Below are 27,225 nucleotides of genomic sequence, written 5' to 3'. Positions count from 1 at the left end.
TCTTTGGTTACAAAGAATGTAACAGGGATCCCTGGGTGGCGCAGCGGTTTGGCGCCTGCCTTTGGCCCAGGGCGCGATCCTGGAGACCCGGGATCGAATCCCACGTCAGGCTCCCGGTGCATGGAGCCTGCTTCTTCCTCCGCCTGTGTCTCTGCCTCTCTCTCTCTCTCTCTCTGTGACTATCATAAATAAATAAAAATTAAAAAAAAAAAATGTAACAAATTTTATTGTTAATCCTGAAGATGATTATGAGAATGTCCCCAAGATGCAATGCTTAACTGCCAAGAGCCAAAAATGATGATTCAGAAGGATCCTTAAAATATATACGTGAATTGGACTGTTTAGACTCCAACTTCAACTGTGATGTGTTTGTATGGACAAGTGTACGCCAGGGTATGGGCAGTGTTATGTCAAGATAATCGTTTAAAAATTCATATGTTTAATGTCATGTTGGATTGCCCACCCCTCCCATTCTTACAACTAGAAGCACTAAACTTTTATTAAAAAGTCAAAAAATTGAGGGAAAATTGTAGTCAATACCTGATCTCTCTCCTCATACTGTTGACTTTCTCAACACTTATAGAAAGATACTCCTTCTGCTGAGAACTGTGATCATGAAAAGGAAAAAATACTAACCATGAACTGGTACTGAAGTCTTCTGTTGTTGATAGGAGGCCATGATACTATTTGCAGTAGAATTGGGACCTAGAACCTAAGCAGAAAGTAATCAGGAAACATTATTTTATACTTCTAATGACTACAGATACCAAAAGCCAAACTTTCACCAGCAGTAAATGTGTCATTTCTCTTTTCCTTCATGATTTTACTTTGCCAGTTTTCCCAGTCTCAATTCAGATGTCCCAATCTCCTTTCTTCCAGAAGAGAAGGTAATGATAAGAAGGTAACTGTCTTTTCCAAATAAGCAAGTCATACCCTGAGGGGAGAAGTACAATATGCTATAGAATACAGAGTATCAAACTGCACTCAAAGATTTGTGGGTATTTGATATTAAAACAAATACTTGCATATCATGGAGTAGAAAGGAAACTGTGCACACGTGTTCAAGGTAAAACAAGACACTTCATAGGAATTCTGTGTCTGTATAAGCCTCAGGGGGCACTGGCCAGCCCTCTGTTTTGTCTTCACTTGGCTCAGCATGCATATCCTTGGGGGCACCTTCTCAGCAGCAATGTCTTGCTCAAAGCACTTCCCCAGGACTCACGGGATCCTGTACAAGGCCATTACTACAATTTACCAACCAGAGCAAACACATAATTCTAGTTTTATTTCCCCAGAAGACTCTTAAAGTTGGTGTCTCAGAAATTAATATGATCTTCAGCTATCAAAAGGATTGAAATCTTGCCATTTGCAATAACATGGATGGAGCTAAAACGTATTACGCTAAATGAAGTAAGTCAGTCAGAGAGAGACAAATACCGTATGACCTCACTCATATATAGGATTTAGGAAAGAAAACAGATGAACATATGGGAAGGGGGAAAAGAAAAAAAGGAGAGAAGGAAACAAGCCATGAGACTCTTCTGATAGAGAACAGAGGGCTGAGAGAGCGACACGGTGGGGGATGGGCTAGACGGGTGATAGGGCCACTTGTGATGAGTACTGGCTATTATATGTAAGATGAATCATTGAATTCTACTCAGAAACCAGTACTGTACTGTAGAGTAAGTAAGATTTAAATTTTAAAAAATTAAAATACAATCTGAATAGAAAAGAGTAGGGAAGAGAGCAGGGAAGAGCGTAGGGAGGTACAATAAATTGTTAAAGCTTCAAAAAACCAGTATAGTTTTGAAGATGATCACATTTCTTCCAGGAAATACCTATTTTAGTAAATTCAAATACTTATGGGGTGCTGATTCTCAACTTTATTTTTATGGTATGCTATATGTGCTTCTATCTACCCTTTCATCTAACCTTCAGAGCAGTCTAGTGAAGTGTATATGGCGGTCTATCCCCATTTATAACTGAGGAAACTGAGGCCCCAGTAAAGCTCAAGTGTTTCTAATCAGTGAGCTCAATACCAGTTTCTCCCCAGGCTCCAAACCCTCCCTTCTCTACAGTGCTTATGACGCTGGGACTGGGAGCCTGAGAAACCATCCCACCTTTGCCACCTGGCTCACTATGCTCCACCCACAGCAGACACCCGACAGAGGGCAGGGCTGGAAAAAGAGGCTGCGCTCCTTGTTTTATGCAACACCTCTTTACCCTGGTAGAGGCTGTTTATTCCAGTTTGCTTATTTCTATAGACTTAGAGCCATTGTGCCCCCTCAGCAATATCAGCACCAGTTGGCTGGCACCCCTCATTAGAGGGTTAAGAACCAGCAAGGCCCCATACCCAAGCTTTTAAACTGTAATAATCCCAAATTCTTCCTTTGTTCCCTCATAGTTACTATTTCGGTGTTCCTTCTCCGTGCGCCCTTTTGCCTTTTCAGTTCTCTAATATTTGTTCAATTAGTTCCATATTATTAAATTCTCTCTGCTAAAATAATAGCTGTGCTTGTTTTCCTTAATGGACCATGCCCAACACACCAGCCTTTCTAAATCAAAATAGAAACTCAGAAACTCTTAACAATAGGCCTCAGGTGTGAGAGACTGAGCAAAGGCATACACAATAAAGAGATGGTAACACTTCAGCATTCCTGATAGGACACAACTGCCTTAAACATAAGTAGCAGGGGATCCCTGGGTGGTGCAGCGGTTTGGCGCCTGCCTTTGGCCCAGGGCGCGATCCTGGAGTCCCGGGATCAAGTCCCACGTCGGGCTCCCGGCATGGAGCCCGCTTCTTCCTCCTCCTCTGTCTCTGCCTCTCTCTCAATCTCTGTGTCTATCATGAATAAATAAATAAATAAATAAATCTTTATAAAAAAAAAAGATGGTAACACTTCAGCATTCCTGATAGGACACAACTGCCTTAAACATAAGTAGCAGGGGATCCCTGGGTGGCGCAGCGGTTTGGTGCCTGCCTTTGGCCCAGGGCGCGATCCTGGAGACCCGGGATCGAATCCCACGTCAGGCTCCCGGTGCATGGAGCCTGCTTCTCCCTCTGTCTGTGTCTCTGCCTCTCTCTCTCTCTCTGTGACTATCATAAAAAATAAATAAATAAATAAATAAATAAATAAATAAAAAAAACATAAGTAGCAAAGATCCTCATAACGGTAGATAGAAGTGTTAAGTCAAATTTTCCATAAAACAAAAGGGAAAGCAATTGTGAGTTACTTTTGTTGTTGTTGAAGATTTTGGCAGAGTGTGTGTGAGAATGGGGATAGGGGCAGATGGGAGAAGTAGAGGGAGAAAGAATCTCAAGCAGACTCTGTGCTAAGTATGGAGCCCAATGTGGGGCTCCACCCCACAACCCTGAGATCGTGACCTGAGCTAAAATCAAGAGTCAAATGTTTAACCGACTGAGCCAATCAGGTGCCCCTGTCTGGGTTACTTTAAAGAACTCTGATCCCATCCAAAGTCTGAACAGGGAGGTAAGAGGCCACCTGTGGCCCCACCATCCCCCTTCTCCAGTCCAATTTCACTGAAGGCAGGGGTAACTGTCTGACTTGCCTGTCATTTCCATGACAGCTGTTTCACGTGGATAGGAGAAATAAAAGCAAACTTAACCTAGGCCAAGGTGTACTCAAATAGGAAATCATCTTACCGACAGCTTAAACATAAGCCTAAGGTAATGCAACTACAGCATATTATGTTTTTAAGAATAAGAAAATCTTTTGCTTTGACTTTTAAGAGATTGTGTGAACATAAGAACCTGTGAAATGATTTTTTAAAAATGCACATTCTGTCTCTGACGAAAACTTACAGGTGTAGCTGAATTCTGCTGGTGGGTAAGAGTCCAAATTTCTGGAAGTGACCTTTCCATCAGCTGGAGGGTATCTTCAAAGGCCTTCTGTAATTCCCTTCCTTGCTCATCAAACTCAAAGAGAAAGAGCATCTTTAAAATATTGTGTACTTCATCTAGAGAGAAGAAATTTGAAAAAGTGGTTACTTGGGTCCCCAGCTCCATTGCTGGATCATAACATGGTTTCTTTCCCAAGCAAAAAACTATTTAATATCACACTATAGTTGCTATCTCCCACATTTTTCTTCCCAAATGCTGGAATAATTCAACATTTCTACTTCAAAAAGAAAAAGGAACATGCTGGGGCCCAAGCAGGAAGCAATGTCTTCATAATCCTTTACCTATACTTTGGCTTTGGCACTGATGTCTCCCACAGTGCCTGGGCGGGGGGCCAGTGAAGGAAGGCTTCTAGGTTACCAGCTGAGAGTGGTTCAGGAATGTGCCCTGAAAGGACGTTTCCTGCCAAAAGTTTCTGTCTTTCCTCAAGTTGGGAAAACTGTACTTCAATTACCAATGAACTCTGTGCTATCCATTCACCATTCACCTTTTTTGGAGCAAGAGTCACCAGTATTGAGAATATACCTTTCAGTTTTTCAGTGCTCTGTACAATTTCATTCAGTGCCTCCAAAAGGGCCAGATCCTCCAGTGGACTCCCTTCTTTGAGGCTATGCTTCTTCCGCTCTGCTTTGCGGCGGTTCTTAGATGATCGCCTATTAGGAGACGTTAGAAAGATGTTATAGAAGGGGCTCTTTTTGCACTGAATAGATTAAAATAAATGTACCTGTTGGCCATCAAAACTTTCTGAGAACCCAGAGAGTCTATAGATGGTATGTATATTGGGGAAAAATGGTGATGAGGTGTTGGGAGTAACAGCTAAAACAAATTTGGGAGAGGGAAGTCTTCAAGGCAGGAAGTAATAAGGAAAACCCTAAAAAGTAGTATCTGGTCTTGAAATTCTGATTAAAATACAGAGTAGGGCAGCTCAGGTGGCTCAGAGGTTTAGTGACACCTTCAGCACAGGGTGTGATCCTGGAGACCCAGGACCGAGTCTCACATCAGGCTCCATCAGGCTCCGAGTGGAGCCTGATTCTCCCCCTGCCTATGTCTCTGCCCCTCTCTCTCTCTCTCTCTCTCTCTCTCTCTCTCTCTCTGTCTCTCATGAATAAATAAAATCTTTAAAACTAAGTAAGTAAATAAATAAAAATAAAATACGGAGTAAAATGAGGTTATATCTGATAATGAGAGCTGGAAAAAAAACAGAAGAACCAACTTAAATTTTAGAATAAAAAACGAACTTAAAAGGCAATAAAGTAAAATTTAAATTAGCATAGTAAAATTTGAATATAATAAAATATATATGAACCACAATTACAGTTACACTCAAAATCATAAGATTGCTAGGAATAAACCCAACCAACCAGGCAAATGATCTATACTCAGAAACTAGAGAACACTCATGAAAGAAACTGAGGACACAAAGAAATGGAAAAATTTCCAAGCTCATGTGCTACCTGGAGCAATCTATATATTCAAAGCAATCGCTATCAAAATACCATCAATTTATTTCACAGAGTTGGAACAATCATCCTAAAATTTGTATGGAACCAGAAAAGACCCTGGATAGCCAAAGGAAGGTTGAAAAATAAAACCAGAACTATTGGCATCACAATTCCAGACTTCAAGCTCCATTACAAAGTTGTAATCATCAAGACAGTGTGGTACTGGCACAAAAACAGATACATAGATAAATGGAACAGAATAAAGAACCCAGAAATGCACCCTCAACTCTATGGTCAACTAATATTTGACATGGCAGGAATGAATATCCAAATGGAAAAAGACAGTCTCTTCGACAAATGGTGTTGGGAAATTTGGATAGCTACATGCAGAAGAATGAAATTAGACCATTTATTTACACCATACACAAAAATAAGACTCAAAATGGATAAAAGACCTAAATGTGAGATAGGAATCCATCACAATCCTAGAGGAAAACACAGACAGCAACCTCTTTGACCTTGGCCACAGCAACTTTTATTAGACATGTCTCTAAAGGCAAGGGAAACAAAGGTAAAAAATGAACTATTGGGACTTTGTCAAGATAAAAAGCTTTTGCACAGCAAAGGAAACAGTCGACAAAACCAAAAGACAAGCAACAGAATGGGAAAAGATATTTGCAAATATCTTATCAGATAAAGGGTTAATATCCAAATTCTATAAAGAACTTATCAGGGGGGGACAGCCCGGGTGGCGAAGCGGTTTAGCGCCGCCTGCAGCCCAGGGTGTGATCCTGGGGACCCGGAATCAAGTCCCACATCAGGCTCCTTGCATGGAGCCTGCTTCTCGCTCTGCCTGTGTCTCAGCCTCTCATTCTCTCTCTGTGTCTCTCATGAATAAATAAATAAAATCTTAAAAAAAAAAAAAAAAAAAAGAACTTATCAGGGCAGCCCCAGTGGCGCAGCAGTTTAGTGCCGGCTGCAGCCCATGGCGTGATCCTGGAGACCCGGGATCGAGTCCCACATCAGGCTCCCTGCATGGAGCCTGTTTCTCCCTCTGCCTGTGTCTCTGCCTCTCTCTCTTGCTCTGTGTCTCTCATGAGTAAATAAAAAAATTAAAATAAGTAAAAAATTTTAAAAAAAGAATTTATCAAACTCAATACCCAAAGAATAATCTAGTCAAGAAACAGGCAGAAGACATGAACAGACATTTCTCCAAAGAAGACATACACATGGCCAACAGACACATGAAGAAATGCTCAACATCACTCATCATCAGGGAAATACAAATCAAAACCAGAATGAGATACCATCACACTGAACCAGTCAAAATGGCTAAAATCAACAAGTCAGGAAACAACAGACGTTGGCAAGGATGTGGAGAAAGGGGGACCCACCTACACTGTTGGTAGGAATGCAAGCTGATGCAGCCACTCTGGAAAACAGTGTGGAGGCTCTCCTCAAAAAGTTGAAAACAGAGCTACCCTATGACCCAGCGACTGCACTACTAGGTATTTACCCCAAAGATACAAATGGAGTGATCCGAAGGGGCACCTGAACCCCAATGTTCATAGCAGCAATGTTCACAAAAGCCAAACTATGGAAGAGTCCAGATGTCCATAAACAGATGAATGGATAAAGATGTGGTGAATATATATAACGAAATACTACGTTAGACATTAAAAAAAAAGAGAAAGAAACCTTGCCATTTGAAACGACATGGATGGAACTAGAGGATATTATTATGCTAAGGGAAATAACTAAATCAGAGAAAGACAATTATTATATGATCTAACTCATATGTGCAATTTAAGAAAAATAGAGGATCACAGGGGAAGGGAGGAAAAAACAACAAGACAAAATCAGAGAGGGAGACAAACCATAAGAGACTCTTAATCATAGGAAACAAACTGAGGGTCGTTGGAGGGGAGAGGGATGGGCGATGGGATAACTTGGTGATGTAATGAGCACTGGGTGTTATATAAAACTGATGGATCACTGACTTCTACCTCTGAAACCAATAATATATTATACGTTAATTAAATTTAAATTTAAAATAGTCAAATTAAAACACACACACACACACACACACACACACACAAATCCTGTATCTTTCCTGCTCAGAGGCCTTTAATTATGCCACTTGTCTTGTCTGGGACTCTGTTGTCCTGACTCTGAAAAGCCCAGTTTCTAGCTGCCTCTCTTCTTGTTTCTGATCACCCTACATAACCTCAGAAATCTCTATTCTGAATTCCTAAAGCAATATTCAATTTAAATACACAATCTTGCATGTTTTATGTTCCCCAAGGATCACTATAAGTTCTTACCTCCTTAAAAGTTTCTGGTAATATCCACTACAACTAGCATATGGGTGTTCTGCATAAGCATGATGACCTCTTCTAATCCTGACTTTGAACTGAGGATGCCTACAATCTTTATCTTTTTTTTTTTTTTTTTTAAGATTTTTATTTATTTGAAAGAGAGCACATCCAGGGGGAAGGGGCAGACGGAGGAGGAGCAGACTCCCCGCTGAGCAGGGAAACTGATGCAAGACTCGACCCCAGGAACCTGAGATCATGACCTGAGCCAAAGGCAGACACTTAACTGGATGAGCCACCCAGGTGCCCCTCTTTATAATCTTTTAATGTTTTCAGTGCCTACACAGTCCAGTCACCTACTATTTGTTAAATGAATACAATCAGATGTCATAACAATTGAGTACCAGTGTAAGGGCCTCATGCGCATGGGTAAACACACAATCCACAAAGCTAAGCAGAAAACATTTCCTAATTTCTTAGATATGTGGGGAAAGTCCTTGGACAAAACTACATCCTGGCCTTGAGAACTGTCCTCTCTCTCCCCTGCACTGTCCTATTGAAAAAGAACCTACTTACTTGCTGTTTCTCCATACACCCAGGGCATGGTCAATGTGCTTAATAAACATGATACTTACGCTGATATCCTGGAGTTGCTATGGGAGTATTTGCCACTCATGTCACTGCCACTCAAGACACTGCTAGTTTCAGAGAAGAGGTCTGACTCTTGACCCTGGGGCACCTCATCATCTAGAAAAGAACAATCAGAAACAGAATGAAAACTCCCTGCAAATGTAGGTTTACCTTCAGTGGGGCAAGTGGAGTATAGTTAACCAGGACATAGCTGAGGATGGATGAAAATTCTTACAAAGTAGATCGCAAAGTGAAATGAGAGAATACTAAATAAAGTTATTACTACCATACACCAGCACACCAATACCAACTCATTTTTTCTTTTCTTTCTTTTAAAGCAAAGGAACAGGGGATCCCTGAATGGTGCAGCGGTTTGGCGCCTGCCTTTGGCCCAGGGCGCGATCCTGGAGACCCAGGATCGAATCCCACGTCAGGCTCCTGGTGCATGGAGCCTGCTTCTCCCTCTGCCTGTGTCTCTGCCTCTCTCTCTCTCTCTGACTATCATAAATAAATAAAAATTTAAAAAAATAAAAATAAAAAAATAAAAAAAATAAAGCAAAGGAACAAGGGCAAGGAGGTTCATTTTGTTGTTTTTTTTTAAAAGATTTTATTTATTTATTTATTTATTTATTTATTTATTCATTCATTCATTCATTCATTCATTCATGAGAGACAGACAGAGGGGAGGAGAGAGAGAGAGAGAGAGAGAGAGAGAGAGAGGCAGAGACACAGGCAGAGGGAGAAGCAGGCTCCATCCAGGGAGCCCGATGCGGGACTCAATCCCGGGTCTCCAGGATCACGCCCTGGGCTGAAGGCAGGCACTAAACTGCTGAGCCACCCAGGGATCCCCAAGGAGGTTCATTTTGTAAAATGTACGTCAGCTGCTCTGCTTGATGGGGATGGAGGGAATGTGTGGTAGAGCTCTTCCCATTTATGCTTGCTTAGTCCTGCCTCCAGCACCCCCCAACACACAACACACAGACATGCATGGCCCTTAAGGGGTTTCAGAGGGCACAGGTGTCCCCTGGCACGGTAATCACATGTCAGGAAGCACAATAAGCCACTAAGACAAAGTATGATGTGTCCCCACCAGGCCAGAGCATCAATATCTTCACGCAGACACTCACCCAGATTCACCTGCTGTGCTTGCTCCTTGAGCTCTCGAACCACCAATAAACGTTTTTTATGGCGACTGAATGTGGCTGTCTGAGAGTCCAGAAGTGCCATATAATTCTTCTGGGCTGGGGGTGCAGATAGAAAATAATTTGAGCAAGATGTTTAAGAGAGACAAACTAGGAGGGCAGTGAGGGAGTAAGAATTTAACAAAATGAAACAGGTTACTTAGGTTTTCCAAGGAAGATTTTTTTCTTTTCTTTTCTTTTTTTTGATTTTTTTTCTTATTGAGAATTAACCTACAACGTTTTAGGAGAATGAACTACATGTACATTGAGATTTCCAATCTCAGAGTTCATCAACATCATCCTGGAATACTTTCTGCCTTTAAATTGATAAAATCACTAGAACAAAGACCTGGTATCTAACTTAGGAGTGGACCAGCAAAGAAAAGGAATGTACAAGTAAGCTGTTAACAAAAACAAAGGACAGTCACTGAGATGCTTCCTAAACATGGGTATTAGGCCTATGCAGACGAATAGTGAGCATTTTTCTACATGCTCATTAGGGGAAAAAAAAATCTCAGCAAGAGCTGGTTCGATGGACAGTTGCAGGGTCAGGACTGAAGCTTTCAGTAACCAGGTAGGGGGTACCTAGGTGAATGAAACAGAAAGAATCCTCCCACGGTGCTAATGAAGATGGGAGAGGGGGACACAGGCAGGGTAAGTATGTGAGTATCTGTACATGGCCCAAAAGTCAGATCTCAGAGTGAACTGTGCTTAAAAAGGCAGAGCTTACAACCAACCCTTATCCCTGGAAATTTCTGTAAGCCAAACTGATGTCCTGCTTTCCCACTCTACTTTTAAGGGAGTCATAGTTATCACCCAAGCATTCCAGAACTGGTAAAACTCAATGTACAAATATACCCTCCACCTAGATTTACTAATTATTTACATTTTGCCATATTTTTGGCTTCCTGTTTTTCTCCATACACACACAGAGAACTATTATTTTTGTGGAGCCTTTTGAGGGTAGGTTGCAGATATGATCCTTCCCTCTTAAATACTTCAGAACATCTCTCAAGAATAAGGATATTATTATGATCTCACGGGTCATGGGATTAAGCTCTTAGGCTCCACACTCAGAGGGGAGTCTGCTTGAGAGTCTCACTCTCGGCCCCTTCCCCCACTAATAAATAAATAAATCTTTAAAAAAAAGGACATTATCTAATATAAGCACAATACAACAATTAAATGCAAGAAACTGGCCACTGACAAAAAACTCCATTATCTAATATCTAGTTCATATTCAAGTTTACCAACTATTCTCAAATATAAAAATTCTTAACCATATCATATGATGTGTTTTTAACACTCAAATATATTGTATATTACCCATTTAACTGTTTAGCATATTTAAAAATCATGGTCGGAGTTAAGTGTCACACCCAGTGGAGAATTCTGATCAACTCTCTGTAAAACATGATTAAAGTGTAATAACAGAATGAGTATTCGTTGTTCCCCAACATCTACACTTCCAAATATAGGATTCTGAGATGTAACCCTTACCTTCTAAGATGGAAGGTTTTACATTGGTTTCTATTATATCTGGTCTGTTATATTTATATACCTAAAAGGAAAAATACAGTAATTTTAGGCAAAAAACTGTAAGTCACTATAGAATTAAGACACTAGGAAGGAAATGGATCACTTTCAGAGGTTACTCGGTATTTTCAAGAGAAGCAGGCCTCTACAAGGTAGCTAACAAACATTCAAGTAATTTCAGTAAAAATCAGTAATTTTTCACATTTAAAAAACTAATTCCAAACATCAAGAATAAAGGTTTTAAATGGTTTTAAAAATCCTTAGACCAGGAACCTATACTCTTACGACTTAACTTCATTAGCCTCAGAGGACAAGGGATTCCAGCTCATCCCGTCTTCACTGCGCTCTCACTCTGCTAAGCACCTAACACAGGGAGGACTTTAAAAACTTTCCTACCAGTCTCAGAGCTTCTTCCCAGGCAGCTCCTTCCAATAATAAGAGCACAGCTTCTTCATAATCCTGACAAGGAACATCAAGGGAGATACCAGGTGAATGGAGCAAGCGTGTCAGATGCCACCACAACAAAGTGCAGAGCTGCCTACAGAGCGGGCTCTCTGCCTTCCAGCCTGTCCCTTGCAGTCCCAGTTTCTAGTATCATGTCTGGCCTAGAGTCCCTGCTCACTAAACAACAATGCAGAAGATAAAGGGGCAGGTGGTACAGATTCTGAAAATAACTAAAAAACACAGCCTCATCTCCTCTCATCCCTGAGCATCAACACCACTATAGAGGTACAGAAATCCCGTGTCTTGGCTACACCACTCAGTTTGATTCGGCAGATTTAGGGGCTTCTACACTCTTCTGTTTGCTCTTCAGTGTTTATTTTTTCTCCTTTTATTTTGAAAAACTTCAAACTGAACTGAAAAATGAGTGTAATAAACATGAGTGTAGCACACACCTGCATATCCAAAGTCTTCAAATATTTTTGATGCTTGTAGCTTTACTAGTAAAAATGTTTGAGCATGTGCCACAATATATAATTATTGTATTTGTAAAGCATATAAAACAAAACATTTTTATATGTACATTTCAGGCTTATTTATCTTTATACTATTAAAGTATAGTTGGCATACAATGTTATTATCAGTTTTAGGTGTACAATATAGTGATTTGACCATTGTATACATTACTCAACGCTCACCACAGTAAGTATAGTCACATCTGTCAACACATAACCTTATTAGAATATTATTGACTATACCCCCCAAGCTGTACTTTTCATTTCTGTGATTTTATAACTAGAAGTTTATGAAACTGGAAGTAAACAAAACAAAACATATTTTTTTAAAAATTATTTTTTTTAAGTTGGTGGTGGTGAGGCCCAGAGGGAGAGGGAGAAAAATCTCAAGCTGGCTCCATGCTCAGTATCCAGGTGCTATATTTTACCTTTTTAAAAGGTAAAAAGTTTAAAATCTGTTCTTTGGGGCGCTTGGGTGGCTCAGTCAAGTTAAGCATCTGACTCTTGGATTTCAGTTCAAGTCATGATCTCAGAGTTGTGACATCAACCCCCTCACTGGGCTCTGCACTCAACATGGAGTCAGCCTGGGATTCTCTTTACTTCTCCCTCTGTACCTCCCCACCACATGAGTGTTCTCTCTCTCCCTCTCAAATAAATAAAATCTTTATTTTTTTTTTTTTTAAGTGAAATACTTAAGACAAATGGTTGGGTTTCTTCTAGTAATCACTGTCATAAAAAGAGGGAAGAGGAGTATGCATTATGTTAAAAGACACTTAAGAGACCTAAGATACAAAATGTAATACATGACCCTAGATAGGAACCTATTTTGGATCAATCTACTGGAAAAATTTTGGAACCATTAAGGGGACTTGAATTTTAATTATTAGATAAATTAAAATGTGTTAACAAAGAAAGATGAAAACCACATAAACAAAGCAAATTTAAGAACAGCACAGTATAATTTCCTTTTCTTTAAAAATGTACATGTATGTACCTATGTGTGTGCACAGAGAGAGCATTCTAGGAAGATTTAGAAATTGGAGGGAATAGCAACAATCTCTTGAGTGATAGGAATGATGTGTTTTGTTATTTACTTTCAGGATTTTATTTATTTATTCATGAGAAACACAGAGAGAGAGAGGCACAGGCACAGGCAGAGGGAGAAGCAGGCTCCATGCAGGGAGCCCGACTCTATCCTGAGTCTCCAGGATCATGCCCTGGGCTGAAGATAGCGCTAAACTTCTGGGCCACCGGGGCTGCCCAACTTTCAGCATTTTAAACAATCTACAATACATACATACTACTTTAAGTTATTTTTAATTAAAAATATTAAATAAAATAAGTATTTTCGGGCAGCCCTGGTGGCGCAGCGGTTTAGCGCAGCCTGCAGCCCAGGGTGTGATGCTGGAGACCCGGGATTGAGTCCCATGTTGGGCTTCCTGCGTGAAGCCTGCTTCTCCCTCTGCCTGTGTTTCTGCCTCTCTCTCGCTCTCTATAAATTAAAATAAAATAAAATAAAATAATAAAATAAAATAAAATAAAATAAATAAATAAATAAAATAAAATAAAATAAAATAATAAAATAAAATAAAATAAAATAAAATAAAATAAAATAATAAAATAAAATAAAATAAAATAAAATATTTTCTTCCCAGACCCCAATGCATATACCACACTAACGGGCCAGGAGCACAGGTCCACAAACGGACATAGCAGGGTATGTGCTGTTTGACCCGCAGAGAGAGAGAGAAAGAGTGAGAGAGAGGGAGAGAGTTTTACTGAGGTGGCAATCACATGACATTCAAGCACAGTAAAGTGTACAATTTGTTTCTGCCAACAGATCCTGTCCCTGTACTTTAAATAAAACCACCACTTTGCACATAAATAAATAAAGTACAACTTGATGGCATTTACTATATTCAGTGTTGTATAACCACCAATGCTTTTTAAATCACCTGAAAAAAAACACTCCCACTTCCAACTCCCTTCCTCCCTGGTGACTTCTGATGTGCCTTTTTCCTGGGTTTGCCTCCTTGGGTTCTATCATACCACAGAAACCATACAATAGGTGACCTTTTGTGTCTGGCTTCTTAGCATAACGCTTTCAAGATTTAGCCAAGTTGTAGCATGTATCAGTTCTTTGTTCCTTTTTTTAAATTTAAATTCTTTGTATTTTTTTTTTAAAGATTTATTTGTCTGTGTGTGTGAGAGAGAGAGAGAGAGAGAGCAGGGGAAGAGGGAGAAGTAGATTCTCCACTGAGCAGGGATCCCAGGACCCTGGGATCATGACCTGAGCCAAAAGGAGACACTTAACCAACTGAGCCACCCATATGCCCCTGTTCCTTTTTTTTTTTTAATTAATTTTTTTGATTATAATAAAATGCACATAACATAAAGTTTACCATTTTAATCAGTTTTTACCATATAGCCCAGTGGCATTAAGTAAATTCACACTGTTGTGAAACAATCACCATCATCCATCTCCAGAATGTTTTTCATCTTGCAAAACTGAAACCTTATACCTGTGAAACAATAACTTCCCATGCTCCTCTACCCCTGCCTCTGGCAACCACCATTCTCCTTTTACCAGTCTAAGTACCTCATTGTAAGTAGAATCCTACCTTTCTAGTCCTTTTGGATACCTCACTAAGCATAATGTTTTCAAGGTTTATCCAAATTGAGGCATCCATCAGTTTTTCATTCTTTTTTACAACTGAATAATATTCTCCTGTGTGCATGTAAATAAACGTGTGTATCTCATGATTTATCCATTCATCTGTCATGATGGACATCTGGGCTATTTCTTCCTTTTGGTTATCATAAATAACGCTGTTATAAACATTTGCACACAAGTTTCTTTGTAGACATATTTTTGCATTTCTCCTAAGTATATATTTACAGGAGTGAAACTGTTGGGTTATATGTTTAACTTTTTAAGGAACCATTAAACTGTTTCCCATAGAGGCTGTACCATTTTACATTCCCACCAGCAATATACAAGGGTTTCTGTTTCTCTACATCCTTGCCAACTTATTTTTCATTTTTCTGATTAAAGCTATTCTAGTGGGTATTGTGGTTTTGATCTGCATTCCTTAATGAACAATGAAACTGAACAACTTCTCACATACTTGTTGGCCATTTGTATATTTTCTTTAAAGAAATATCTATTCAAATCTTTTGGTCATTTTAAAAATGGGTTGTCTTTTTGTTCTTAAGCTGTAAAATTTCTTTACATATTCAGGACCTAACAAGAAAACTATAAACCAATACCCCTTATGGATAAAAATCTTCAAGAAAATTTCAGCAAATTGAATTCACCAATAATGACAAAGAATAATACATTATGACAAAGGTAGGTTTAACCCAGGGATGCAAGACTCTTTAACATTCAAAAATCAATGTAACTCACCCTAGCACTGATCTAAAACAAAAATACCTTAGTTGAAATACATTTGACAAAATTCAATACCCACTCATGATAAAAACTCTTAGAACCAAGAACAGAAGGGAATTTCCTTAAGCCAAGAAGACATGGATTGGCAAATATTTTCTGTAAAAGGCCAGACAGCAAATATTTTAGGCTTTGTGGGCCAGACCATCTCTGTTGCAACTCCTCAAGTCTGTGGCTGTACACACAAAACCAGTCACAGAAAATACATAAACAAATAGGTGTGGCTATGTTCCAAAAAAATTTTATTTATAGAAACAGGTGGCCAGCTAGATTTGGCCCACAGGCTATATAGTTTGCCAACTCCAATAGCCCTGCCAGGTTCTTACATCTATTGAAAACCAAGAGCAAACCTCACACCAGTGAAAGACTGTTAAAGACTACTATAAGAAAAGGCAAGGATGCCATGCCCATCCACTCTTACCACTTCTATTCAACACTATACTGGAAGTCCTAGCTAATACAGTAAGGCTAGAAAAAAATATAAAGGCATACGAATTAAAAAGATAAAACTGTCTAGTCACTGAAACTATGCTCATTAATATAGAAAATCCTAGAGAATTTATCCCAAACAGTCCTAGAAATAATAAATTCAGCAAGGTTGTAGGATATAAGGTCAACATACAAACAAATCAAAATAAAACAAAACAAAACTATATTTCTATTTACTAGCAACAAAAAACTGGTAAGTGGAAAAAAAAAATACTAGTCAAGTCCTATAACTCCAGCTCTGGCCAACAACTCAACTGCAGTCCTTGAACAACACTGAGCCACAGGCCTTAAACTAAGCCCTGCCCAGATTCTTGATTCAGAGAAACAAGTATTTTGCTGGTCATTTGAAGCTAAGTTCTAAGGTGATTTGTTACGTATCCATAAATAAGCAATACATCCAGCGTAGGTAGTACAGGAGCAACAGAGGAGGTACTCACATATCACTGATGGGAACACAAAATGATATAGCCACTGCAGAGCAGCTCTGCACCTCCTTACAAAGTTATGGATCCCACTTACGTCACTACCATTCCCACTCACAGGTTATTTACCCAAGTGAAATGCAAACATCTGTCCTCACAAAGACTTGTACCAGATTGTTCACAGCCACTTTATTCTAACCTTAAACTGAAAACAATCCAAATGTACATCGACTCGTTGATGAATCCACAAATCATGACCTATTCAAACAACAAGACCAATGAGCACAATCAAAAGCAATACACAGATAGATACACAATATAACATGGATGAATCTCAAAAGCATTATATGACTTCCACTCTCTAGTCCAACACACAAGGAACTTGGAAGACATCCTCCCATCAGTAAAAAGCTGAGCAAACTGAAAATCAACTCTCCTTTGATCGATTTGGGGAACTGAAGTCATAGGGCAAACTGCTGCCCTAAGAAGTGGAGAGACAGACAGGCAGATGCAGAGATTCACAACTTACCAGAAGAAAGCAGGGACTCACACATAGAACTCTCCACCAGAACCAGTACTAGGGTAGGAAAATCTAAAGTGACCAATGCTGAAGGATCACTGTAAATAAGGCTAGAGTTGAAAACTCTATGGATGTCCGGTCTTAGGGAGGCTCCTACACTTTTGTTGAGTTTTTACCTCCATGAACCCTAGGAAGTTCTCACAGTATCAGATGAGAATCTCCTGCTTCTGGTAAGAAGGGAAAAGTCATCTTGATTATGCACAGAGTAACATACTGCTCTTAACAAGGCCTGCTATCAAGAGAAACTATTTTGCCAGAGCCTAACTAACTAAAACTGGTTTGACTTGGGCCTAACTAACATGAGCGAAGAGAAATACCCAACTCCAGCTCCCCCTGGCCCTTCTGTCCTACCTAAGGAGTGAAAAATATGAGAAGCACTGGTGAACTTCAAGCTCCAGGGCTACAGGCTCACTAAAAGACTGAGACATAATCACAGGACCGTGGAACGTTTCTCCTCTCTGCACACCTTATCACCACATCACTAAAGGCCTTATTTATTAAATTTCCTTCTACCTACTATCTTATGGTAGGCTTCCAACAAAAAATTTAAAAGGACAAAAATCGTTTGAAGAGCCAGAGGAAGCGTCAGAAGAAGACTTACAAAAAAAAGAAAAAGAAGAAGAAGACAACGACAACGACAATGACTTACCTATGGCAGGGATATTGAAATCATGAAGTCAGGAATGATTTTAAGTTGATTATACTTGAAACTAATGTGACACTGTATGTGAATTATATTTCAATTAGAAAAGGAAAAAAAAAGAGGTATGATTAACATGCTAAAGGCTCTAATGGGAAGAGCAGACAACATGTAGGAACAGATGGGTAACGCAAGCAGAGAGACAAAAATTCGAAGAAAGAATCAAAAAGAAATGTTAGAAAACAAAAGCGTTATGTGAGTGAAAGAAGCCAGACTAAAAAACCACATACCAGATGGTTCCATTTATATAAAATTCTAGAAAAAGCAAAACTGTAATGACAAAAAGCACATCTTTTTGGTAAGAACTGAGTGTAGAGGAAGAAGACTCACTGCAAAAGGGGAAGCAGGAACTTTCTGGGGTGTTACAAATGTTCTATTATCATGGTTGTAGTAGTGTTACATGACCATAAGCCTTTGTCAAAACTCATCCAACTGTTCATTTAAAATTAATTTTTTATATGTAAAGTATATCCAATTAAAAATATACAAATTTTATTTTATTTTATTTTTTTAAGATTTTATTTACTCATTCATGAGAGACTTAGAGAAGTAGAGACATAGGCAGAAGGAGAAACAGGCTCCCTATGGGGAACCCAATGTAGGACTCGATCCCAGGATCACGCCCTGAGCCAAAGGCAGATGCCACCCAAGCATCCCAAAAATATACAAATTTTGGGATCCCTGGGTGGCTCAGTGGTTTAGCTCCTGCCTTCGGCCCAGGGCATGGTCTTGGAGTCCCAGGATCGAGTCCCACATTGGGCTCTCCGCGTGGAGCCTGCTTCTCCCTCTGCCTGTGTCTCTGCCTCTATCTCTCATGAATAAATAAATATTTTAAAAAAATACAAATTTTAAGTACATAAATTAAATATATATATATATGAATTAATCTTGATTTATAGAGAAAAGAAAAGATGATGGCATCTTACTCATTTAATTAACCATTTTAGATGGTATATATTTCTACTCTTGCCTTGTTTTATGCATATCTTTCTTATTCATTGATGTTTTGAGCTCATTAACCCAATATAATTTTTTGCCAAGATCTATCAAATTTTAGTGACCTTTTTTCACTCACTCTTATTACATGAAAGACATTCAGGTATTTTAAAAGCACAATTATTTTACACAAATGTGCCTACTAGTAATAACTGTAACGAACACTCTCTCATCAAAGTTCAAAACTCTAGAAAGCAGTAATCGCTGGTGTCAACTGTGGATCTACTTCCTATTAGTCAATGGCCAGAGTAGTGCATGGTTTTTGGTTCTTGTTGTTTTAAGATTATTTTATTTTAGGGGCACCTGGGTGGCTCATTGGTTGAGCGTCTGCCTTTAGCTCAGGGCATGATCCCGGGTTCCTGGGATTGAATCTCACATCAGGCTCCCCACCAGGAGCGTGCTTCTTCCTCTGCCAATGTCCCTGTCTCTCTGTCTCTCATGGATAAATAAATAAAATCTTAAAAAATAAAATTATTTTATTTTAGAGAGAGGGAGAGTGAATGGGGAAAGAGTAGAGGGAGAGAGAATTTCCAGCAGACTCCCTGCTGAGCACAGAGCCCAAGGCAGGGCTCAATTTCAGGACCTTGAGATCATGACCTGAGCCAAAACTAAGAGTCAGATGCCCAACTGAGTCATCTAGGTACCCCATGTCAACACATGTTTTATTATTTCCATAATAAATTCTACAATTCTATCAAAAGCTGGTATAGGCACTCATCTTTATAATCTGCTAGAAAATTGGAACCCATCAAACTGCCTAAGATAAGACACTTCCAACACAGAATGGCTGTAAAATCCAAAAAAGTATCTGAAGTTCAATCCCTTTGTTTTAGAATGGTCCTTTCCAAGTTAACATAAAAGCACAACTCCGGGGATCCCTGGGTGGCTCAGCGGTTGAGCATCTGCCTTCGTCCCGGGGTGTGATCCTGGCATCCCAGGATCGGGTCCCGCATCAGGCTTCCTGCATGGAGCCCGCTTCTCCCTCTGCCTGTGTCTCTGCCCCTCTCTCTCCCTCTCTCTCTCTCATGAATAAATAAAATCTTTAAAAAAAAAAAAAAAAGCACAACTCCCTTGATTTATTTAATATTTTATACCAAGTGCAAACCACTAGTGCCCATTAGAGCAGAGTTCTTTAGTATTCTACCTTAGAGAACTTCTTGCTTTAACACCTAATGAGAGATGGATTAAATTTAGGTTTCTAAGTCAGGTCAGCAAAAGGGAAGATCTACAAATACTGCCTCTGGATTTCCTAATTAGCCCGAGTTCCTTTAATTTTCTGATTAGTGAGGTACTACCAAGGTAGACCTTGCTTGTTGATTGAGTGGTTTACGGAAAGAAATGAAGTTACCTGGGCGTACTGTTCCAAGACTGTGGCTGCATCACCATGCTTCCTCTGCTCAACCAGTTTTCCTGCAAAAATAATAAACACTTGACCATAGTTGGCTTGCTAAGAACAGTATTACCAAAACTCAAATTGAAATAGTTTTGGGAGGTACTTTTTTTTTTTTTAAGATTTATTTATTTTAGAGGGTAAGAGAGTGAGAAAGCATTGTGTAGGGGCGGGGCGGGGGGGAGCAGAAGGAAACAGAGAGTGAATCTCAAGATCTTAAGCGAACTCCGCACTGAGTGCAGAGCCTGACTCAGGGTTGATCTCACAACCCTGAGTCTGACCCAAGCCAAAACCAAGGGTCAGACGCCCAACCGACTACACTACCCAGGCACAGGAGGTACTTTTAAAATAAAAATGGTCCTCTATGAATTGTGAGCTTTACAGTATACAGTCAAATAAAACTGCTTTAAAATAGCATTTCCCAAAGTGTTCCCTAACTGTTCCATAGGATAATAAAAGGCAACACCAAAAAACCATTCTCAGGTCAAGTAAGTTTGTGAAACACTGGGCAAAACAAAGCTAAACAGATTCCTTTGCTGAAATGCTTCACTAATATATCTTCATTATTTACCAAACTATATACTTTGTGAATTTGTCAGGAAATAGGCAGGAATACCAGAGTCCTATCTTAAATGACAGTTATGATCTAAATTTAGCATGGAATGTGAAACCCATGTATTGTCAAAACTATCCATCAAAAAAGCTTATAAAGGCACAGGTATGGGAAACTGACCTAGCATCTCTGGCTCATCCATTTCTTCCTCAAATAGGATAAGACTGTTCTTTGGTTGAGCACTAAGATGAAGGTAGCTGGCTGGGGGCGGGGAGGGGGGGTCATGCAGTTATCTTTAGATCCTCGATTCACTCAGTACAGTTGAGATAATCATGCTATGAGAAGCACACAAGATCTGAAACTGACTACGGGGCTGGCAGATTCATGTATCCCCTCTCAGGCAAACTCCAGTACATATCATCCCTGTTAAAAACAGGTAGAATCATCTCCACAATTTAAACACCTCTTTCTTTTTTATATAAACTGCCTAAGTTAAACTGCACATGAAGTGACTCCACCTTCTACCATTTCTCAACGATCTCTGACAACCGCCTTCCCTACCTTTTTTTGCTAACCATCTGGGAGAACTGGGTGAACACCATAAGGCATGACAAACAGCAAGCTCAGAGATATAAAGAATGTAAGAAATGATAATAGTCCCGAAGAACAGAGCTGTAAGGTATAAACGACCAAAACATAAATTCCTAAAGCAGAAGTAACAATGGAGCCAGAATGAGAAACTAAAAGGCTTAATATAGGGAATTCACAAAAACTAAAGAGTTTTGGAAACTCTTAATGGAAATTAAGAGGCCTTATAGAAGAGCCTGCAGATCCAATAACCAGAAAAAGAAATGTGGTAACCTTACACATTTTTATGACCCACAGAAAAAGGAAGAACACAAACAACTAAGGAGGATACTGTATATACATTTAACAGGATTTAAATCGGAATTTTTTTCAGGACTGCATTTTTTTTTGAAACCATAACAGTATTTTTGGGGTGCCTTAGTAGCTCAGTCAGTTAAGCATCTGCCTTCAACTCAGGTCATGATCTCAGGATCCTGGGATCAAGTCCCATATGGGGCTCCCTAATTAGTGGGGGGTCTGCTTCTCCCTCTCCCTCTGCCTCTCCTTTCACTCATTCTTTCTCGATTTCTCTCTTAACTAAATAAAATCTTTAAAAAAAACCCACAGTATTTGTAAAACTCTAAAAAGGGCAGGGGGAATAATACACTAATCACTTTCCTCAAGCACAGCTGAGAGAGCAGAGCCCCTATTCACCTCTTCTCCCAGGTAGCCCTTAAGCTTCCCTCCCTCTAAGAAATCAGACTGACATAGGGCCGCCTCTGGTTCAGACAATCCCTAGACCCTGACACAGCTAAACTGTCTTTGCTTTCAGAATGCTTATACATTTTGCCTTTTCTTTTACCTCATTTCTCATAAATGCTATTATGGTTCCCAGTGATCTACTGTCTATACCTGAATGGCTCCACTCCAAAACTCATGTTTACCTTCTGACTGGGCACACAGCCCCACAGCTACTCTCTGCTAGGTGTGGCCATATGATGTAAGTTTTGGCAAATGAGATAGAACAGAAGAAACAGTGTAACTTTCAGGTCATTTCCAACTTTGAGTGTTCTCCTGCGGCTCTAGCTTTTTCCCCTTGCTAAGGACTGGAATAAGGGTGTGGAGAAAATCCAGCTACAACCACCTGCCTGAGATGACAGTGTCATGATGGAAGGACTTCTCAGTTCTTCGGTGAGAGACAGAAGCTTTATCATGTCACTGTACTGGGGGACTCTCACTGTAGCACTTTAACCTTTACTTAATAAACCCTTTTATATTATCTAATTTTTATTAGTGAAGAGGAGACTGCCTCAAGGTATGCTGTCCTAAATTTACTTGCAAAAATTGCCAAAGAAAGGAAGAAACAAAACACCTTTGGGAGAGTTATTTCAGAAAACCTGAATAGCCATGTTTACCTGCCAGAGTTCTGCCAAGGTCAGCTAGCTGGTCTTTGGTCAAGTTAAGCTGGGCCGCCACGCAGAGAGCTTGTTGCCAGCTGCCACTAGCCAGAAAGGCATTGAGAGCTTTTTCGTGGGCGCCACAGCGGGCAAACACAAGCCCTGCTGGCTCATAGAGATGCTCCTGTGTCAGGTGTTCTCCATAAGCGATGCTGATATCCTGTGGCGAGAGGAGATGCCGGGTTAGTAAGGAAAGGTACAGTTTCTTAACCTCCAATGTAGGCTGTCTCAGTCACTACATTTGACCCTCTCTTGAATTACTTAGGAATATCCTGTGGTTAGTCAGTGATCTCAATCACTGAGGAGGTGCCATGTAGCCACTCAACAAATAATTACTGAGTACTACTCAGGACAGCAGGAATCACACAGTAATGCAAAAAATAACAAACAGGCAAGAAAAACAAGTAACAAGAACTACCAAAAGGTCCTGCTCTTGTGGAGACAGAGAATGGACTTATAAACACAATATGGCCTGTGACATAGTGGTCGAGAGAGAGAGCGATTGGGGGTGCTATTTCAGAGCACTGTGAGGAGAATAAGCCATGTGAAGAGTTACGGCAGAGTATCCCAGGCCAAGAGCTACAGAAAGCACCATGGCCATCTGGCAGGGATGTGTAGGGAATACAAAAGACGGAGTAAGAAGAAGGCTGGGTGACTGAAGAAGAGAGACCACAGAAGAGAGGAAGAGACAATGAAAATAAGAGCCAAGAGGCAGCAATCAGCCCAATTCTCTATCCCCAGGCTCAATGTTACGCAGAACACAGACACACAAAGCCCCTGCCTTTAAGCAGCCCACAGCCAGTGGGGAAAACAAATCGGTGCATCAGCACTTTGTTATGTGTCATCACTGAGGGAAGAAGGTGACCTGGGAGCTTGGTTGGGCACCTTGCCCTGGAACAGCTTTCTGGCAGAGGAGACCTGATAGTTTGAAAGACAAGTGGGGCTGAACACAGGGGCAGGAAGAGGCCTGGAAGGGGCAGCCTATGCTAAGAAAGCAGGCAGGAGCCAGAGCACAGAGACATGGACCAACTGCAAAGGGCAGTGATGGTAGCAAGGATGAGCAGTGGTTATGGGTACAGGCTCTGGGGTCAGACAGCCTGGGCTCTGCATCCCAGGCCAGTGGCTTCACACTCCAGCTCCTGAGGCAAGCTGTTTTCTCATCTTTTCACCTTATCAGGTCTTTACAAGAATCATACAGTACATTTAGCAAAGTATCTGACATATAAGCAAAACTAAATAGATGTTTGTTTAAACATACAACCTAACTGTATCCTTTTATTCTAAACTACATGAGAAAAATCTACACGCCTCAGGATGACCTGTCATGTGACAGCAAGGCTGCGTTGGAGCAAGGTATCTCATGCAGAAGCTGCCATGGTATTCATGAGGAATGGGGGACAACTCCTAGGTTTCCAGCCTGGGCAATTTCTTCAAACAGGGGTAGGTCAGGGCCATTCTCTTAGAGAAGATTTCAAGATGAGGTGAATTCGTTTGAAGATAAACCCTGAAACCAAGAATGGTGTTAAGGATTCGGGATCCTGACCCCTTTCCAGCTAAGGGACAAAGCAAAGTCAGAAGAGCCTCATTTTGCACACCACTCACCTTGTACTGCTGCGAGTCTGATGGGTATAACTTCAGAGCTTCCTTATACAAGTTTTTATCTTTTACTAAGTTTAAGCATTCTGAGAAGTATTCAGGTCCTGAAGAATAAGATTCATACACACACAAGTTTAAGACTTTAGAAGCATAATGGATTTCATTTATACCAATGGTCTCTCAACAAAATCAACAAGGGACCTTGGTAAGACCTGCAGAATCAGAGTATCAGGAAAATAGAATCCAGGAGTTTTAATTTTAGCAAAGCACATCGGCAGATACGGCATATTGAAAGGCACTGGTTGGGATCAGAGTTCTATGTAAAAGGCTACTTTATACACTATCCCTGATAAAATGACCACCTGACCTTGTGTTTTCTCAACCTCCTCCATTAGGATCATCTGGGGAGCTTATCAACCATTCGGATGCCTGAGTCCTATCCCAGCCCAGCTCAATTAGATTCTCCAAAGAAGCTCAATGACACCCAGGTAACTTCCTTATCCCCATCTTAGCTCTATGGAAAAAACCACAACTGCTGACACCAGGAACTCCAGCATGGGACAGGGCTGGGGTAAAGCAGAACAACTGGCATCGTGCTAGTCCTATTCCATCACTACCAATTACAGCTCTGTCCCTCTGGGAGCTACCGGTGGGCACGATACTCACTCCAGATAAACTACCTGTCCCTCAGGTGTTTGCAAATACCATGGCAGAAAAGTGAATTATTATCAATTTTCATTCTGAGATACTGAAATGAATTTAGGAGGTGGTCATCCTTAACCCAAAAAGGATCTGCTCCATTGTTTTAGTTAGGGAGCTCCTCTAGTTCATTACAAGTCATTTGCTTTGCCTTCAGCTTTTTAGAACATATGATAAAATTAGGTGCACATACATTAACTTTAAATTTTCAGGAGCAGAAACTACAGTCTATGTCTAAGCCAACACTTTAACTTATATCTGTCTAGCTCCAAAGAAAATCTGAAGCAGAAATAAACATATTAATCCTTCTACTTACCACATTTGCTGAGGTGGCCAATGGCTTTTTCATATCGTTTCAAGTATTTGTCTATAGTGAACCGCTGGTAATTAGTTTCCATTTTCTTAAGTGTATTAAGAAATGGAAGATATTCTTTGGGATCCTTAAAAACACACACACAAACACACACACACACACACACACCAATAAGTGACCTTTATCGCTCACAATTACATTTATTTATAATATGCATAAAACAATTATAATACTCAATAAACCAAAAGCTACATAATTTTTAAACTACGTACTACATTAGTATATTAATTGCATATTATATAACATAAAATGAAACATAAAACAAGTTTTGGTGAAAATGCTTTAACCTATAAGCGTTGTCTTCATTCTGAGTAATGACGATGTTCTCCTATTCAGTTTCACAACCACTTATTTCAGAGGCAAATAAGGAAAACAAGGTTTCAATGTACAAGATATTCAAAAATGCATCCAAGTTTCTCCAGAAGTGCAAGGCATTGTGCTTGGAGCTGTTTGCATGACATCTCATGCCCTCCCTCTAGAAGTTTTTTTTTTTTTTTTTTTTTAAGATTTTATCTATTCATGAGAGACACAGGGAGAGAGGTAGAGACACAGGGAGAGGGAGAAGCAGGCTCCCTGTGGGGAACCTGATGTGGGACTCAATCCCGGGACCCCGGGAACATAACCTGAGCCACAAGTAGATGCTCAACCACTAAGCCACCCAAGCGTCCCATTAAGATTTTATTTCTATAGACAAAGAGAGAGAAAATGTGCACATAGGCACACTTGTGTGTTGGGGGAGGGGCAAAGGGAGAGGGAAAGAGAATCCCAAGGGTACTCCATGCTGAGCATGGAGCCTGAGGTGGGGCTTGATCCCAGAACCCTGAGATCATGACCTGAGCCGGAATCCAGAGTCAGACGCTTAACCAACTTGCCCTACCTTCCGGCAAGTTTTAAAACAAAGGTAAAATTGTACTGAGTTGAAGACAAAACTCTAAGACCCTGCCAACCAAGATTTTATTAGCACTGTCTGCAGCTCTGTGCCATGCCCCAAAAACTTTTCTTTCTAAAGAACAGATGCTCCTTGTTCTTAATGCAATTTCACTGGACAGAAGACAGAATAAATACATGTAATAATAATCTAGAAAAAATAACCCAAGAGAAAAAAATTAAATACTCATGCATGTAATATAGAGAACTATAGGCCAAAGTGCTCAACTGACAAACATTTAGAAAGAACTCGCTATGTACAAAAAATACAATCAAGCCTCACCCTCAGGAAACCTACCATCTAGTAGAGGAGCTAGAATGATCTGCAGGGGTAGGCAACGAGTGCAGAAGCGCATGAGGCCAGTCTCATCCAGTCCCTATGGGTGGGCAGGGAGGCAAGAATGGAGCACTGGCAGGATGCTACCTTGGCATCCTTTCCTTAGACGAGTGAGAATTAGGCTGGTGAATGGGGAAGGGGATGGTGGTGAAAGCCCACAGGCCCATGGGAAGCAGAAGTAACACTACCTGCAGAGGTGTGTGGTTGCTAGGGGGACAAAAGCACCGCTTCTTCTCTACCGAGAGCTGAGAAAAAGGCACAACATCAAGAGAGGAGCAGATACACAGAGACCAGGTCCTGGGAGGCAGGTGCCTAAATCATATTACAGCTTCTGAACTTTATCCCAGGGGCAATGGGGAGCCTACGAAGGACTTCAAATAGGAGAATGAAGGATCAAAATTTCCTTTTGGAAAGATGCCTCTGGCAAGAGCAAGGAGAGGGATGACAGGATGAAACTGAGGCTGTAGAAACCAGACTGAACACTGTGCAGACCAGGGGCGCCCAAGCTTTTCAATGAGCATGCCAAGGTGGGACAAGAGGCCCCAGACCTTCCTATTCTCTGTGCGCCCACTTGCCAGCCATCTAAGAAGGAACTGCATGGGAATAGGAATCATTCGCTGTATTTCCCATACAAGAGGAGAATTTGTTCACATGTATGACCATAATCTTAAAAATAATCATGTAACTTTATTTCACTTGTTCAACCTGG

General features: G+C 40.4%; 1 protein-coding gene across 2 annotated transcripts in view; it reads right to left on the bottom strand.

Annotated features, from left to right (window-relative positions):
• ELP1 (elongator acetyltransferase complex subunit 1) overlaps positions 1-27,225 on the bottom strand; it is a 59,566-nt gene that overhangs the window by 4,846 nt on the left and 27,495 nt on the right. For both annotated transcript variants that reach the window (XM_041761697.1, XM_041761696.1), the window contains 11 exons: positions 25,196-25,319; positions 24,187-24,284; positions 22,543-22,744; positions 19,966-20,027; positions 11,420-11,482; positions 10,988-11,048; positions 9,434-9,547; positions 8,312-8,423; positions 4,445-4,572; positions 3,824-3,978; positions 637-712 (listed from right to left, as the gene is read on the bottom strand). In XM_041761697.1, coding sequence (XP_041617631.1) covers positions 637-712; positions 3,824-3,978; positions 4,445-4,572; positions 8,312-8,423; positions 9,434-9,547; positions 10,988-11,048; positions 11,420-11,482; positions 19,966-20,027; positions 22,543-22,744; positions 24,187-24,284; positions 25,196-25,319 — 1,195 coding nt within the window. The remainder of the gene's footprint in view (positions 1-636; positions 713-3,823; positions 3,979-4,444; positions 4,573-8,311; positions 8,424-9,433; positions 9,548-10,987; positions 11,049-11,419; positions 11,483-19,965; positions 20,028-22,542; positions 22,745-24,186; positions 24,285-25,195; positions 25,320-27,225) is intronic.

Source organism: Vulpes lagopus, chromosome 7 (assembly GCF_018345385.1).
Source record: "Vulpes lagopus strain Blue_001 chromosome 7, ASM1834538v1, whole genome shotgun sequence".
In the NCBI taxonomy this organism is placed as follows: Eukaryota; Metazoa; Chordata; class Mammalia; order Carnivora; family Canidae; genus Vulpes; species Vulpes lagopus.
The sequence above is the reverse complement of the archived record's forward strand: the minus strand, read 5'-3'. Positions and strand labels throughout refer to the sequence as shown.